The sequence below is a fragment of the Saccoglossus kowalevskii genome, chromosome 14, assembly GCF_978046115.1.
Source record: "Saccoglossus kowalevskii chromosome 14, keSacKowa6.1, whole genome shotgun sequence".
Taxonomy (NCBI): domain Eukaryota; kingdom Metazoa; phylum Hemichordata; class Enteropneusta; family Harrimaniidae; genus Saccoglossus; species Saccoglossus kowalevskii.
Genome location: NC_140654.1, coordinates 4,490,241 through 4,508,001, shown reverse-complemented (window position 1 = coordinate 4,508,001; position 17,761 = coordinate 4,490,241). Strand labels below are relative to the sequence as shown.

Sequence of the window (17,761 nt, the reverse complement as noted above, 5' to 3'; positions counted from 1 at the left end):
ATTAAAGCCGATGTCTGGAAGGCGATACATCGTTTGACGTGTGATGTCACCGACAATGTAGCTTTGGCGGGAATTCCCTTTTCTTACTGCGCCCTCTATTTAGGCAACACGGAATCTATTTGTTGTTGAATCGTAAAGGTATTGTTTTCATTCGCACCTACCGGTATAGTATGTTCTGATCAGGCTTTGATGAACGTAAATTAACTGCATAAATTATATGTTAGTATCTAGAATGCTTTTGAAATATAAAATCTGAAAAATTCTGTGGGAAAGCTAGATATTGAAACTGAGAGTGGATTTTTTTTCAAATATTGTATTGATATTTGCAAAACAACATGCTTTTACATTCAGAAACCATATATTGCAAATATATTTTTTTCATCACAAAATTCTCCAACTTTCAGGGCAGCAATGTATACCAATAAAAACACACCTACTAGAGGGTTGACCAACAGAAAACCGATGAGTTGAACTTAGTTGATGCAAATCGATTTTTTCCCTTCAGTTAATTATTATTGAGTTAGATTATTTTACTTCTCTCTGCCAAAGTGCTTTTTTATACATTTATTTCTGTAATTCTTCCCGTAAATTTTTGCTTTAATGGGATCCCCCACCCCCAGGGTTTCTAAAGAATTAAATTAAAAAGATTTTTTTTTTATTTGAAGGTAATACACTTGTAACCAAGTTTTAGTGATAATCAACTAAACCATTGCCATCTATCATCAAGATGGTTTATTGTTTCTCCACTAATGCATGTGGCAAAGCAAGCATAGGTCCTTGCATCAGGAATATTTGTTCTCTACTCTCACAACATGGAAGCCCAAAACAAATACAACTAAACAAACACATTTCATTCATGGTATTTTAGGTTTTATTGGAATAGAGTGAATAACAAAAAAAATATTCTACAAACATTAAATTCAAGTAAAAACAGGCTGACAACAATGTTATATACATTCATGTGAGTGAAATATTCAATTCTGAATCATTATTTTATGTACAGTAATACAACTTGCTCTTTTTTTTGTTTACTCTTTTTTTTTTGTCAACAACAAATAACTTATTGATCTAGCCTGTTTCAAACTGGTTATTTCTCAACACAAATGAATAAAGATAAGTGAAATGAATAAAGATAAGTGAAACACTGAAAAACGTCACAATCGTGTAGCATGAGTGTGTTCAGATTTTATACGTATATGAATATGTCTCACATTAGACTTGACTAGTCACATGACTAGTCACATGACTGTGATGCTTTAATTGTATCATATGAGAATTGATTGCGTAATGTTACAACGGGTCATAACCAACCATACAACATCACATGCAGTATAATAATTTGTTATTTTTACAAATGTTGTGAAATTATACATACATGACAATGACACTTACACATTCATTAAAGTGGAACCGGCATCTAAACAAACAGTGATTCATCATAATCAGATCGTTGTTTCTTTCAAGCGGGATCCAATATAGGTTCTGGACTAAGAAATGTATAAACCAGGAGTACTTTCATAACAGGCCAGAGCTGTAATAATTATAGATCATTACTGAAGAAATCCAGGAAGGTAGCAGCACTGTGAGTTGGTTTAGAAAGCTATTGAATAAGTGTTTCATTGCTGACAATACTGAACTACCGGTATGATGATATAGCTATCAGCTATAGATTTTCGGGACCAGCAAAGAGAAAAAAAAAGTTTGGAACAGGCTAGGAATTGCCATATAAGTCTCTCCATGTTTGTTTTAACTGCTTTCAAGTCTTATAATATCCTGCTTATTTCTTTGGAGCAATAATGCCTTCCAGTTGTGTCTGAAATGTAAAATAAAATAAAAATATTTTAAAACATCAATTCCACTTACACAATACTACTGGTATTACTAGAGAGTAATTGTCCATTTTAAGGAACCATTCATTCAGTGAGTCATTTGTCTAATTCTAATGTGTACAGTAGACAATGTTTATTTGGTATTCTATGCCAGAAATGTGGAATCAGTACTTAAAATGTTGTGGCTACTGTAGTCCACAGTTTTGTATTGTATTTTTTTGCTACTTAGCTTCTAATTGATAATGTATCCAACTTACAAATGGTTACTGCTTTCACTGAATGGTGTGAGACTAATATGATGTCAAAGGTCATTTATAGTATGTTTTGTAGTTTGTGCAGCATAATATTACATGCCTCTTAGACAATATAAATTAAAATTACTCTCTAAAACAATCACAGGCGGTTAGTAAACTAAACTTTAATTTGTGATTCAATGTTCCTTCCTAGCAAAAATGTTGTACAAGTTCCAATGGATAGACAATAGCCTGGAAGTTTCTATTCTAAAAAATCAATCAAATTTGTATATAATAAATGAATTTAAGAAAATCTTGAGAGTACAGATTGAATTTTTCAGTATCTGCATTCATAATGATGAGACTTATATAAACCTTACCTTCAATTGTTGGTTAGTTCTTTTCAAGAACTGAATTTCTTCAGCATGTTTCTTTTCTTCAACCTGTCTACGTTCAGCTTCTCTCTTTTCTATCGCTTCACATTTTGCTTTTAGTTCATTCACTTGGCGCTCCAAATCTTTCTTGTCTTGTTCTAATTCACTAATCTACACAGAGGAATTAAAAGACAAATATATCAGATATGTATTGCCAAAGTAATGGCAAATAAGTTCAGAGCTCAAAATTACATATAGCACTGTTAGGTCATTAGGTTTAGTTGGCATGAAAAAAAAAACTGTGATCACAAAAAAATAAATATATTTGTGAAGGACAAACATAGCTTTTAAAGAAAACTGTCGGTATATAAAAAAGTACAATTTTGTGGTAAATTTCTAGTAGTCTTGTTGGGCTACTCATTATGAAAAATCATAGCCCAAGGACAAGATTTGGTAGATGCCTTTTGCTACTGTTAGTTTTCAGACTAAAACTTTCCATTGGCAGATTACTATATACTAGTGAAAGCAACATAGCATAATATCGGTCAAATCAAAGTGGAGATTACAACTCACCTTTTTCTCCATATCTGCCTTTCCTTGTTCAGCTTGTAGGGCTTTACGCATACCAAATGCAACACTGCTCTCATAGAGGGTTTGATAGGCAGCAATGGTCATCCTAATTTCATCACGAACTCTCAATAATAACAAGCCACGTTCTGCACAGTTGATTGTAACTTGACGAATAAGTTCATCTGTTAAAAATAATGAGATTCCATGTTACGATAAAGGAAAGAGAAACTTCTCAAAACAGAGATTTTCGTCAGGGTCACAACAGGTGGTTGAACAAAATTATAAATGTTATATCTAGATATATTTAAATAATGTTTTAAAAATACATAAATCAAAAATATTTTCAAAATTCCACCAAAAAAGAGGAAACTTATTCGATGTGTAGTCAATACCGGTAGATGTTAAAATGCGCTATGCAGAAATCTGATCACAGGGATTTCAATTGCAATTTTTACCACATTTCTAACTCACCAAAACATTGTGAATAAAGTTCTCTCCTAACTGGACAGATACCAGTTTCTCTTGCTTGACGTTGCTGTAATCTTTGGTCAAGTTGTTCTTGTAAGTTGACTACATCAAGACGTGTGGCTGGAGTGCTTGAGACTTGCTGTACCCACAATTGACCGTTCTCTGTCCATTCTCTATACAAATTTAAAAAAGAGCATTAATGATAAGATCACATATACAACTAAATAATGAATTGAACATAACAGTCATGATAAAATCATTTAAGTTGCAATTGTCTGCATTGTAAATCATGAGAAAATTGGTGGAAGCTAATATATATAGAACATTGCAGTATGCAACCATAGTCCTTAGTAACTATTGAATATAACTGGATATTTTGGGCAGTGGTCCTCCATCAGTAGTAGCTGAATATATATAACATGTATAACTACTATAACATTAGAACCTACCATTTTCTATACATAACACTGTGACCATGATCAAGACAGATTATTAAAAACATTATAACAAGTCAAAGCTTCAAACATACGTTTCATTATTACAATTTTTATAAATATTTAATACTTCAAACTGAAACAAGAAGTTTCATTGAATTTTACAAATATTTATAAAAATACATGAGTTTGTTGTGTTGATTATAGGAATAATTTAACTGATGCTGTCAGAATTCAACTGAACAACACAACACTACAACAAGTAGAGATACTCAATGAGAGGTAATAAGTTTTGTTGTTTACCTTGGTGGCAGGATTGAATTCAAGATTTCATCTGTTTGTTGTGCTTTCTGTGCGTCCATTGGAGGTAATTTTGCTCCCTTTGGGGGTGGATTTGGAACAGGACCTGCATTTGCTGGTTGTTGTGGACTGACTTTCAAAGCACGAGCCTGTAAAAAACAAGTTGTATAAATATGAATCTTCCAATAAAAATGTTATTGTGATTTTCTTTGATTAAAAAAACTCACCTAAATAGAAACAAAATGAACTGGAGGCAACATACATAATTTTATCAGGGTTTAATACACACAATGTATACTGGTAATACACATACTAACATACCAATTTCCAATTCCGGAATTACCAACTGAAGCAATATAATTCTATTTGTTTCAATCAATGATTTGATTGAAATCACGTTTACATATTACATTATAACCTTAAAAAAAACAGTCTCACTCAAACATGTCCAAAGAAACACTGTCTTCAATGTAACTTTCGGTCGTTGGTTAGAATTATTACTCACTTGACATGCACCACATTTGTCACTGTTCAATGCATGAATATTGTAAGTTCTCCAAAATAGCTGCCCCCAAAATAAATTGCTGTCAATCATCTTAAAATGATGTGTTCTGTGTTATGAACAAATTCTGTTCAAGCTCACAAAAACATGGTTGATGAAATATGTATATGTACTATGTGTGCATTTGTAACTAATAATTGTTTTTAGCTCAACAACCATAGAAAAAAAGTGTCCGAAAACAGTGTTGCATGAAATTTAAGAATTACAAGAAGTTAGGGACTATTCTTCTAAGTGTATTTCTTCACTGGTTGCTTATCACTAATTCAAATAACTTTTTATTAAAAAACTATTGAGAAATCTAGAAAACTGTATCGTTCACTCATTGTTGTTTTACCAACGTAAAACTTGTAGTCTTGTGCCATGAACCCCCATAGTAAAACACAACACAAGAAAATGTCCACGAGCTTGAATATATATAATGAACTACTCTTATTTGCCAGATACAGTTTATTTTTCAATCACTTTTATCTGAGAACACATAAAGAACGATCAACAATTATCTAAAATCTAATAAGAGGTCGTTCTCGTGAACTCGCAGTGACTTGAAGTTGATCAAACAACATTTACATAGCAACTTACCCTCGGTGTTTTTTTGTCGGTATTCCTGCTAACGAGCACTGGATTGTCGTATTTCACGAGCGATGCGTTGGGAGGAATCATGTTGTCCGAGCAAAATCACAAAAAACAACCTAAAATATATAACAGGGTGAAAATAGAGAACGAACTAGCGCACTTCCAACAGCAAGGTTGTTGTCAAATATCAGCTTCCATGGAAACTGCTCAAAACGCATGCGCACAAAATAACTCCCACAATGCCCCTTTAAAGGCTTGTCCAAGTTTTCTATAAAATGCACTCTGGCTGTCTTTTCTTGAATTGGAGAACCAATTACTGAACATGAAATTTTGTTTGATACAAATCGCTTTGGACCATCTATATAATATATAAAAATGTGTTAGAAGATGTAATTTTCTCGTATTTTCATGTAAAAAAAGATTTGTAAAGTTTTATATAAGTTAGGGGTTCTTTTTTCAGCGAAATACAAAATGGCGTCCTCCGCAAACTCGAATTTCTCGACTTGGGAAGGTTTGTAAAATATTCTATTCTTAACGTTAAACTTATTGTAAAGTGGTTAGTATCCAATACACATGTTATAGTACATGTATTGATGTTCTGTGGATTTTAAATTGTAAATCTATTGATCAATTTCGGTCCATATTTTACGACCGGTCATCGCGATCGGCAACATTTTTACTGGTTTGGAACACATGCGCTTTGTTGTTATCACTCAGAATCTACATCTGTGGAACGATGAAGTGTTCGCCTCACGTGTATATATTTTGTTTCAGAGGTCAGAGATCAGCTTCGAAAATTTCGCGAAGATAATGTGAGGTGTAGTGAAGAGGTGGTTGAAATAGCAGACAGCTTACTTGCTGATCATGCTAACAAATTAGGCGATGAAGGTGAGTAAGAACACTGTCAGTGTAAGTGGAAATACCGATACACCGTTAACAACATCCTTATAAATTTGTAAATTACTGTACTTAAAAACATTTATAAAATATTTAAAATGACCGTTCCAATAGTTTTAAAGGTGTGAGCATATTTATGGAAAATTTATATGATGTATATCATTGTCTTTGCCTACGCCCATTATACAAGAGTCTCTGCATTACTCCCTTAAACACACAGCTGATTTTTACATGATAAGAATCGAATTATTCGTTTCGAGAAATATTTTTTCATAGTACACAGTGGCCAGTATGACTGATAGGATTTAGCAGAAAAAAATTTGCTTAGTCATTTTAAGTCAAAATATTGCTTAGAAATAATAATAATTTCCCAAATGTCTCTACTAAGTTATTTGTCAGTTCAGTGTAAAGTGAGTAGAAATATCTAAAGGTAGTATGGAGTCCTACAGTTTTGTAATTCTCAGTAAAACGCCGCCTTTTCACCAAAAATTGTCAATGGCAGTTTCCCACAACCACTTTTCAGCTCATTTTGCCAACCGTAGGTATTTGTACACGCATGCAACATGTGCATATACGTCAAATCTGTCAACTAATGAAAGTTGTTGATTTTGTTCAATATCGGTAAAAACTTGTAGTCTGTCATTTTAAATATAAACTCACATGTATAATAACTAACTGATTCGCAGTACTCATTTTAACATATATCAGCAACATGATTTTCAGTTTAGCAGGGGTCGAAATACTCTGGTGCACACTGCACTATGCACATAGATTATTAGATAGTGCAAGTAAACTCAAAATATAATGTGCAAGCTGTGCATGTAGAAATTAACATTTTCTCATTATATTCACTAAGCCTAAATTAAGTTCAACCAATATTGTAAGATAACTCAGAAAAAAGCAAATTCTTTCGTGATCGCATCTGTCGAGAACCCGTAAATTTTATTAAAACTTTAAAAGTGGTGCATTTCACAACAAGTTAGTGCAGGTAAATTTCAAATTCAACATGCACACTGTGCATGCAGGGAAAACATTCTATTTCAATTTCTGGTTTAGCAAGTAGTTTTGATAACTTTTATAAGTAGATGTAGTGTATGATGGTTCTACAATACTGTATTTGCTCTACTGTAAAATATTTTATTTTCGCTATTTTCGTTGAAGTCATGATTCAGTGAAAATAAAATCCAGTGAATATACCTTTTTTCCCATATTCTACATTCAACCCGCCAAAAGTCAGTGAAATCAAATTCCATGCAAAGCACCCAAAATATCTTTTCAGCGAAAATTAGTTCCAGCTAAAATATTTCACAGTATTTGTTGTGCATGTGTTTATGTAAATAGAGAATGTGAGTCTATGATGTAATATTTTAATTACCCAGCATTCAATACCCTGGTATATGCTATTTTTATCTTGTGCGTTTAGCACCCTTGTAGTTTTGTAAAAGTTGCATTATCATGAATGTCATCAAATATTTTCTTTTTCAGCCTGGATAGTATATGAGCAATTATTTATTGCATCCCTAGACATTGGTAAGATAGATGTAGCATCAGCTTGTATCCGAGAGTTAAATATACAATTTCCTAATAGTATCAGAGTTCGAAAATTAATGGGAATGAGATATGAAGCATTACAGAAGTAAGTACATGTAGTTATTCTATCAGAAGCATACTGTAAATCACTTAATTTTCATAAGAAACAAATTTCATGCATTCTGAGAGTCGGTGACAATCATGAAATTACTCTACGAAACAGATTGTCAATGAATCACAAAATATTGTCTTAATGACTGTCATAAAATCTTGAAATGAATTTTTATCAGTGAAAATTAACTGGTTTACAGTATCTCAAATGCTAAATATATGAACCATATTTGTTCTCTCAGAATCGCATCAGAAAGTTTCTTTTGTAACCACAACATCAACCCCCTCTAAAATTGGGAGATATTATAATTGAAATTTAGTCTTTCAGATTGGTACGAACCAATTTTAAAAGGTATATATAAATTTATTATAAACTTAATATATGCTTACATGAATATCTCATTTAGGGTTTCACATTGTTGTTACAATGTAAACTCTTAAAACATATAGTGGATTTGGATTTGACATATTTCAATTCTGTTGTGTAAGGGCAATCTGATTAAAATAAGATTCTAGTTTGGGATATTTTTTATAAATATAATTTATATTTCTTTTTTTTTTATATTTATTATTTTATTTCGTTTGCAGATAGTTTTATTTATTTATTATTATTTATTTATTTGCTGGAATTTTTTTTAATCGAGAAGCCCATACTAAAATCTTATTTTAATCAGATTGGTATGAGGGTTTCTTTAGTACCATTCTCAACTATTTTTCTAAAAATATTGCACCTGATTCTTGACCAATTCACCCAATTTGCATTGATAATTCTGCCCCTATTATATTTGTGTTTGCTATTAATTTCATTTTTGCTTGGAAGCTGCTCAAGTTTTGCAACAAGAATACTTTGTCTAATTTGATTTAAAATAATTATGTTCACTTTATCTAATCTGGAGTCGGTATTTATACTTGACAGATATGATGAAGCACTTAACATATATGAAGATATACTGGAAGAAGACGAATCAAACTCAGTAAGTTGTACAACACTAGAGGGCAGTATGCACCAAATATCCAAATTTATCAACTGTTGCAATAAGTTGTTCAGGTTACTTACACATATACATGGTGTAAGATGCACAATGCAATGATACATAGACACATTATTTATCTGTTTTTTTTTTTTAAAAGGTTGTTAGGAAAAGATATGTAGCTATTCACAAGGCAAGACGGAACATCCCAGCAGCAATTAAACTTCTTAATGACCATGTCAAAAAGTAAGTTAGGGAAGAGTAGGAAATCAAACTCGCGGTTTACCGCGGTCATTACCGCGGTGGTGGTGGGTGCTCGCCGGTCGACCGCATTTTATGCAAATTTATGCATAGATTCCATGACCCCGGTTTACCGCGGTCGTGTGCGGTAGGCTCGCATGGCAATTTACACCCTATTGTTAAGACTATGAATGGACACAATAGACTGGGAAACTAAAGGTTACTTGCCGCCAAGTTCAAATAATAAAATCGAGTGGTACCAGAAGATTGGAAAAATCGTCTATATTAGTTCGCAGAAGAACATTATTTTATTTTCACGAGTCTTGGTATAACATCGCAAAGCAACCCAGAATAATGTAGACCCCACATAATGTAAAATATTATCACATTATTTTGAATTTACATCATGTATAGTCTCAGGATTTATTTTAAAAGATTATTGTTTCGCGTATACCAATATAATCGGGCGAAGTATAAATTCCGAGTGTAAAACACTCGATGAGAGGCCGCAGTTTACGTTACCTCGAGACCATGCACTAAGTAGGAAAAGCAAGCCGAAGTCGAAGAGGGAGTGTCACACACTTGGTGCTACAATATATACTACAATAACTGGGTGATCAGCGAAAAAATAGCGCACTTCTTGGCGAAACTGACTAATCTAATAAACCTTGGCCCAAGTTTAACCCCAAGTCACGCGCTGAACAAGTGGGTTGTTACCTTGGTGACCATTCGCGCTCCGCGCGTTGACCTTTTTATTATACACATCCCATTACGCAAATTTTTACTGGCTCTGCGTTGCCTACGTAAAAATTGTTACCGTTCTGGTTGTGAATATTTCACCATTGCCGACGTGATAATGCGTTGCCTATCTATTTCAGTAATTGACGGTCTGTAGGTGTTAAGTTGTCACCTCCAACTGATTGAGCGGGCAATTAAATACGCGATAATACCAGACTTAGTTTTTCTACTTTAAAACTGACGGCAAAACACAATACAATCGTCCGGAGCCATCGAACTACGCGACTTAGTTGAAACCGCGACTTACTGCCTCAGAGACGGGGCCACTGAATAACTGTTGTTGATAATGATATTGTAAACAAACACGCACACACAAAACATTAAAGCCAGAAAAGTCAAGTCAAGAAACAACATTTCAAATAATAATTATGGTTTGACATCTATATCATTTTGAAATAAACTAAATTTCATGTAAATAAAATCCATGCTTTACAATTTACTGTAATTTCAAACTCGGGGCAGCGTACTTTGAACGCTGAGTATTCGATCGCTTACATTTCCAGTGAAAAAAAACCAAAACAACGTCAGGTGCTTTTGAACTACGTGCGGTTGGCACAGTAACGGGCAATGACCTCAGCGGTTCACACGCAATGAAATTCTAATCAAGCCAGCTAGCGTTATCGTACGGTATCATAAACTCAATAATTATTCATTCAAAATGCCTTTCACAATCACGAGTACCATGGAACACGAACATGTAACAGAAAAATAACGTCTTTTGTTTAAAAAAGATTCTGTCAACCAAGAATACATGCGCAAGGCAAGATTTGTGAAACGAAACAGAAAATAAATAATCGTGTCAGTGCAATGCAGACAGCCTGATCTGTTTTGATTAGTTCGCCCGTTTCTCGTTTGCTGGCCATTTTTTCTGGAGTGTGACACAAATGGTGAACATGATACTGTCAAATCAATCAAGAACCAGGATACGGCTTGGATACGCTGAAACTTTGTAAATCGTCCTCTTTTCAATTGTAAACTTTATTCCAGTGTTACGCTAAATACATGTACTAAATACTAAACAAGCGCACATATCGTATTCATTTACAGCATTGGATTTTAAAACAATGACTCGTGGAATCACAAAGAAACTGTTAAGTACGTATTTCACGCATTACCGAGGGCCGCGGTAGAGACCGGTACAGCGGTAGAGACCCCTAATTATAAGCAGTCCGCGGCTCTCCCCGGCGTTCTGCGGTACACCGCGGTAATGACCGCGGTGCACCGCCCGTTTGATTTCCTACTCTTCCCTTACAAAGACGATAATTTATGTGGTTTTCAAAATGTTTGTTCAACACATTCCCATTCATTGCGGCTATAAGTGAAAGCTTCCAGTTGGCAATGTGTTACAGCAAGATATTTACATACACCTAACTCCCACACCCGGTAGCTACTTGCAACATCCCCAGGCACTTCCCTGGACACTCCAATGACCGTTGTAGACGCAATAAAGGGTGTGGGAGTTAGGTGTATGTAAATATCTTGCGCCCGCTGTAATATCAAAAATGTCTTCAGGTATTCACACATGTACAACTGTCAAACAGCAGAAATAGCTGTCTTAGTATGCACAATAACATGTATGTTGCTGAACATTACTGAGAGAAATATGACCTTGAAACTATAAGCTTGTTTTTTATTGTAATGAAATCCCCATCCCCTCTCTCATTGTAACCCTCTCTCATTGTAAGCTGACAAGTTAAAAGCTATCTAGACATAGCAACCTTTATCTCTTTAAACTTGTTTCCCTCCAAAATTTAATTGCAACATTTTGCCAAAATGTTATGTACTGTAAAGGGGTTAATTATTCACTAGGTTTTAATTTAGCTTATTTCGCAGACTGGAGAATGTGCTAAAATAAAACCCAGTGAATACGTAAAATTGAGTCTAGAACACATTACCTAAATGATAAAACCGTGAATTTAAAACCCACTGAATATGCCTGAAATGGTAAATCAGCGAAATTCACTACGTTCAATTACCCACCATAGACTCTGGTCAGTCAAAATGACTATTTTGAACTGTAGGCATTAATCAGCGATTCTGCCGGTGACGGAGAGAAAGAATCTAGGTCAGGGGAAGCCCCATGACCTCAAGATTCTTTTACCCCTTACGTCATGAACCCACGTGATCGAGGCCACATGGCAGCGCCATAGGTAGCCGTCAATCACTCTTCTTTTTTCTCCGCCTCGTTGGGGAATGATTCTGAGTGGCTCTGCCTGGCTCTGTTGCTTTTTTCCTGTCTAGGTTTCTAGCGTGGGTCGTTGCCGCAGCCGTGGCATCTGACATTCTAGCTGGTAGGATAAGTTTTTCTTGTCTTTTTACCCTCGTGTCGTTTTCCCCTTTGTGTGTTATGCCTTTCCACAACAAAGAAATTAAAACCCGGCGCCACTACGTAACCGCATGTTGGTTTCATGGCGGCACCTTTTACAACTGTAATTCGCTTCCCTCATACATGTCGTCTTTTATTTACAATGTATTTAGTAATATATAGATGTAATGAAAACACCAGGGCTCGCTGCCGTTTTCTTTCCGGTCTCATCGTGCTTCGAGTCGACCGTGCAGTGGTTATATTCAGAATTTACCAGCATAAAACCCGCATCCGAGATACTTTGTCGTAGCTGCGTGCGGGGTTCAGGGTTTTTTGCGTGAAGGTGTGTGCTTTTTCACTGGAGTTCTGAGGCCTGAGATTTTCTTTCAGAGCCATCAAAATCGCTGAGACTGACCGTGTCACAGCAAGGTCGTGCGTCCAGTAAACAAATCGGTTAATGTGAGTTGCGTGTTTTGCATGAGTGGAAAGTCCTCACGCTCAGCTACCGGTACTTCGTGTACCGGGACGTCGAGTACGAGACCCAACGGTGGAGGTACCGATATTTTTCTCGGCCTCCCCCGCTGATCGGAGGGCATCCTCACAGTCTGTTTTTTCAGGCGATGGTTTACCCGATTTTACCGGCAGCAGCAAGGCTGTGCCCCTGGAGGCTTTCCTCCTATGGGGCCCGTTGCGGGTCTCTTTGTATACCCTTCTTCGCACGGCGCCAGGTTTGCCTCTGAGTTGAGGGCTTTGGTCAAAGAACTGTCGGGGCAATTGCGTCCCTGGCAGGCCGGGTAGATCAGACACAGTCGCAGTGAGCTGTTTCCACTGTGTCCCCTTGGTGGGCAAGCAGGAAGAGACACAAAAGCATGTTTGCATTCAAACACGTCTCTTCCGGGGAACCCCCGTTCCCAGCCGCGGCTCTCTCACTATTTTGGGGGGAGGCCGAGGCTCAGGCTAATTGCACCGGGCCTCCTCTGGAGCCTCGGGCACTGAATGCCAACAGGGTGCTGGCAGCCGAGCCTCTGATCTCGGGGCAGGGCTTTCAGGGCAGGGCACACGTTGACGCCCTCTACTTTCAGCCAGCTAGGGTTCGTCACGTGGTAATGGTAGTTGGTACAACGGTAACGAATTTATCCTTGTGTCCAGTCTCCGCTGTGGGTTTTGACTTTCTTACCGACCCACGGGCGTCCCCAGAGGGAACCGACCCTGTCATGAGACGCACAGTTGAATACGCTCCCTCTCACATATTTAAAGTGAAAGAGGACGCAGTTCGCTTGTGTCGGATACAGCCGGTACTCCGGACGGTCCCTCAGGGTCTTCCATCTGTATGACTCGGTGAGCCATGCTTTTGGGGTGAGGCGGATCCCAGTGATACGATGTAGATACCCCCACCCTTGATCCTAAAGTGACCACCTAAGGTTGCTCATGGGATCACGGGCGTCAGGATCCAAAGCAACCCCGTCGGCACGTCTCTCCCTGTCCACCTGAGTTCGGAGTGGGGTGCAGAGCACGCAAACGGTGTTGATGGGCGGCATTGGTCAGCCGTGGAGGATGTAATGCTTAAGGCCCCCGGGTGGGAATAACATTAGACAACACTTCCCACTGGACCAAACGCTACCCGGTCGGTGTGGTTTCGGGATCAGACCCCATAGCGTGGGATGAGACCAAAACGCCCCCAACCGGATTTCAAGGCTCCTTCCCCAGACCACGGTACCACGAATTTGGCAAACCGGGCAAAGGGGGATAGCCGCGTTCCATGGGTGTCTTTGCCAATTGAAGACGACCCATCCAGCCCCGAGGGCAGAGTTGCTTGAGCACATTATTGTGCGTGTCCAGGACTCTGGAAACCTTGGAGGCAGAACGCACCAGCCTCCTAGACCAGGCGACATTTTTACTGGTGGGCCACCGCACATCTACATGCGACACCCCCTCGTGTCGCCTGGCTCTCTTGGCCGGGGCCACTACTGTGCTACGAGACGTGGTCTTAGACGCACATGTTTTCGCTGACAAGCTGAGCCGGGGTACGTCCCCACCTCAGTGACGCAGACTGGACATCCTCCACCCTCTTTGTTCAGGGAATGGTGGGTATAGTCTCGGTTCAGATCGAATCCACTAGCCAGTTGACCCTGCCATGGGCAAGCGGAGGGCACCCCAGGCACAGAAAACACAACGCTCTAAGGCGTCGTCCGCTAGCCACAGTCAGCCAGGAGGCAAGCGCTCATACCCTTCCATGGGAGGGAAAAGTAGTGGCGCGCCCCCAGGGAGGAAAGAGCCAGGTGGTGGCTCCTCACCCTCTCTGGGTGGATGTCTACCCGGCAGCAGGGGAAGCATGTTGAAGGCACATGTTCGGTAGGTGGCCAGGTCACAACTTAGTGACTACTTCAGGCCATTGGGAACTCACCTCATGGGGGAAGGGAGCACCCCCCCTCGCAACTGCCGAACACATGGCCACATATCCCTGTCGTACACAGATTGCGCCGGTGTAGTCCGGTTTGGAGACAGTGGGTGACTGATCTCTGGACCCTTCCAGGTGGTGACATCCTGTTACGGGATACCGCTGAAATCTCCATTTCCCCTCGTCAGTGTCTCCCCTGTTGGGCACTGCCAGGGGACTCAATCAGACAGGAAGTAGCAGTTTGCTGGGAAAAGGCACCATACACAGGGTACATCAGCTGGAACTAAGTCCAGGCTTTACCCAAATGTGTTCGTAGTACCATATCTACAAGTGGCGGGCATCCAGTTCTGGACCTAGGCAGACTGAATCAGTACGTGCTCCTCGATCGGTTCCACATGGAGACACCATTCAGGGTTCTCCTCTCCATCCACCGTTTCGACTGGCTAGCCCCACTAGACTTAAGCGGGCCTACCGGCACATACCGATGCACCCAGCGAGTTGCCATCTCCTTCGAATTGCCCAGCTGGGCCAAGTATTCAAATTTTGGGTGCCCCCCCCGTTCGGGTTAGGCACAGCGTCCTATGTGTTCACCAGAGTGATGAAACAGGTAGTGCTGCTTCTTAACCAGATGTCGGTACACCTCAATTCGGACCCAGACTACTGGTTACTAACAACCCAGGCAAGGGGTTAATAGCCAAACACGTCAGGCTAACACAGGATTTATTTCACCAGTTGGGCTCGTTAGTGAATTGACAAGTCCCACCTCGACCCAACGCGTAGTTGGTGTCCCTGGGCATGAAGTTTTGACAGGTAGGTAGGTAGGTAGGTAAGCTTGGCTTAGCTATTTCAAACGTGTTATTCCCCTCGCATTAGTTTTGGGACTACCATATCAACCGACTCTAACTAAGAGCAGTGTACTTAGCACTACCACGCTTTCTACCCGTAGTTCGAGACCACAGAGTCCTGCTCCGCACAGGTAACGCAGCGGTGGTCTCTCTCAAGAAGGAGGGGGGACGCCTTCCCCATCGTTGTCAGTCCTAGTGGAGCAAATCCTCTTTTGATGCCTGAAATACAATGTGGAGCTAACCGCACACCACCTTCCAGGGGTAAGGAACAGTCTGGCGACGCCCTTTCAGGACGGCTCCATCGGGAACAGGGAGTGGCTGATACCCCAATGGGTAGCCTCCAGGCTGTTTCGGCTGCGAGACGGTCCAAGGTTGGACCGGTTTGCCGCACTCCGGAACGCCAAGCTCCTGACATACGTAACACTCCTGCTGACGCCAGGGTCACTTTGCTAACCCTGTGGACCCACTTAGTTGTGTATGCCTTTCCTCCCTTCCCGTTTACCGGGCATATTATCATGGGTTGCACCCAATTGGCCAAGCAAGGCCTAGTTTCCACTTCTGTTGGAATTGCTAGTCGAAACACCAGCAGTGCTTCCGGACTTACCGGACCTGCCATCCCAACCAGACGGCGCACTACCAACGAGCCCAGCAGGTATCACTTACACGCATAGAGGCTCTCAGTAGACCCGCACATACGAAAGCCTTATCTGAGCGGGCTGCCATCGTCCTTGCCAGGGCGAACAGGGATTCCACCGGGATGTGGCCTACATTTCTAGGCTGCGAGCATACACTGATTGGTGTAGTGGAAGGGAGATTGATCCATACCATCCCTCTACTGGCCAGGTAACAGGGGGTCATTGTCCTTCTCGGATGATGGACCGCCGTTATGGACAATCAAGTTGTGCTAAAGACACGAATCGGGTTTCTCGCCTAGAACCAAATCCCAGGACACGATCCTCACCCGATCGTCATCCCCCATCTGTAAAATTTTGTCTGCCCAGAGGTTCAGGAGGAATTGCTTCTCTACCCGGTACGAGCACGGAGTTGCCACCAAACCGTACTAAGGATTTGGAATTGGGTGCCAGGCACACATCTTTGTGTTATGGCCCAGGCAGGCAGGATAGGCTGGCCTCCCCAACGTCCATAACCAGGTGGTTTACTGCGACTGTATTAGAGGTCTAATACTTTATATTCCTCGACACAGAGCTCGCAGAGACACCAAGTACGACACCAAGTAACTCGCTAGTGCTAGCATCAGGCGCCCCCCCTCGAGCACACATGGAGGGCAGGCTTCTGGAGAATGCAGAACGTCTTATCAACTACTATCTAAGAGACACCAAATCCATTGAAAAGGGTCTCTCTAGGTTGGGTCCCGTTGTAGCGGGTCAATCTTGGTTTGCTGACCCAGCCCGAACGACCGCTAGGGTCCTTGCGCATAGGCAATAAGTCAGTCCGCCATTTTATGCGGACAGATTTCTCTACCATCAGCACTCCCATGGGAGCTCCCAGGTCCCGCTTTGTGGCCTATGCCCTCATGCAGAACTGTTTTGGTCTTTACTTCGAAAGCTTACTACCCCCGAGAATTTGGTTGGAGTCTAGCTTTCTCGGGCACACCGAACCCTGTCACCGTAGCAGCATTTTGGCTCCTTGCTCCGGGGACAGCACAGGCAAGGTAAGACACCACTCTTTTTTGGGTCTTAACTAGGGTGTTGAGTTTGTTTTCATCCCGGACTGGGAAAAGACTTTCATCATTTTTTCTGTTTGCTCGGAAAACCCGCCACCTGTCGGTGTCTGACTCTGCCTACAGTTCAAAATAGTCATTTTGACTGACCGGAGTCCATGGTGGGTAATTGAACGTAGTGAATTTAGGCGAGGGTTCTCCAAACCCGCCTATTCACATAGTTCATACCCACCATAGACTCTGCCCCCCCAACCTCCCCACTCTTTCCGTCGCGTTGGTCTAAGTCCTCGAGGCGGAGAGAAAGGAACCAGTGATTGACGGCTACCTCAGTGCTTGCCTTTTGAAAATGGATGGTGAGTAAAAAATTGCTCTCCTACAAGCACTAAGGCGAGTTATGGGAGTGATTACAAATTTCTCACCTAAAAGCAGTGAGGCGAGTGATTTTAGAAAATTATATGATTTGCAATAAGGGTGGACCCAGGGTGTTTTAGTTAACTATAACTGCCTATGACTATAATTATAATGAATAAATTATTATGGAAATAAAATACAACAGACTTGTTGTCATTCTTTTATATTTATTTATTTTTAAATCACACAACTCACTTTGAAATTGAACCATGTGTCACAGTCAATCTCACA

At 40.1% G+C, this 17,761-nt stretch overlaps 2 protein-coding genes across 2 annotated transcripts in view; one reads left to right on the top strand and one right to left on the bottom strand.

The window, feature by feature from the left end:
• Window positions 1-1,634: 1,634 nt before the first annotated feature.
• On the bottom strand, window positions 1,635-5,554 carry LOC100375505 (33 kDa inner dynein arm light chain, axonemal). The gene is made up of 6 exons (XM_002731212.4): window positions 5,350-5,554; window positions 4,212-4,357; window positions 3,478-3,647; window positions 3,010-3,188; window positions 2,443-2,607; window positions 1,635-1,813 (listed from the first exon to the last, which is right to left on the bottom strand). The coding sequence occupies exons 1-6, from the start codon at window positions 5,428-5,430 to the stop codon at window positions 1,778-1,780; spliced, it is 777 nt and encodes a 258-aa protein (XP_002731258.1). The 5' UTR covers window positions 5,431-5,554; the 3' UTR covers window positions 1,635-1,777.
• A 238-nt stretch (window positions 5,555-5,792) lies between these two features.
• LOC100376248 (ER membrane protein complex subunit 2-like) overlaps window positions 5,793-17,761 on the top strand; it is an 18,740-nt gene continuing 6,771 nt past the window's right edge. Inside the window, exons 1-5 of the mRNA XM_002731216.4 lie at window positions 5,793-5,854; window positions 6,118-6,231; window positions 7,726-7,876; window positions 8,798-8,855; window positions 9,013-9,098. Of these exons, the coding sequence (XP_002731262.1) occupies window positions 5,815-5,854; window positions 6,118-6,231; window positions 7,726-7,876; window positions 8,798-8,855; window positions 9,013-9,098 (449 nt within the window). The 5' untranslated portion in view covers window positions 5,793-5,814. The remainder of the gene's footprint in view (window positions 5,855-6,117; window positions 6,232-7,725; window positions 7,877-8,797; window positions 8,856-9,012; window positions 9,099-17,761) is intronic.

Excerpts from the sequence above, each read along its gene's own strand:
- LOC100375505 (XM_002731212.4), bottom strand. The coding sequence starts at position 5,430 with ATGATTCCTCCCAACGCATCGCTCGTGAAATACGACAATCCAGTGCTC. Across the intron at positions 4,358-5,349 it reads CCGACAAAAAAACACCGAGG|GCTCGTGCTTTGAAAGTCAG; the intron begins GTAAGTTGCTAT and ends TGTTTTTTACAG. Across the intron at positions 3,189-3,477 it reads ACTTTATTCACAATGTTTTG|ATGAACTTATTCGTCAAGTT; the intron begins GTGAGTTAGAAA and ends TATTTTTAACAG.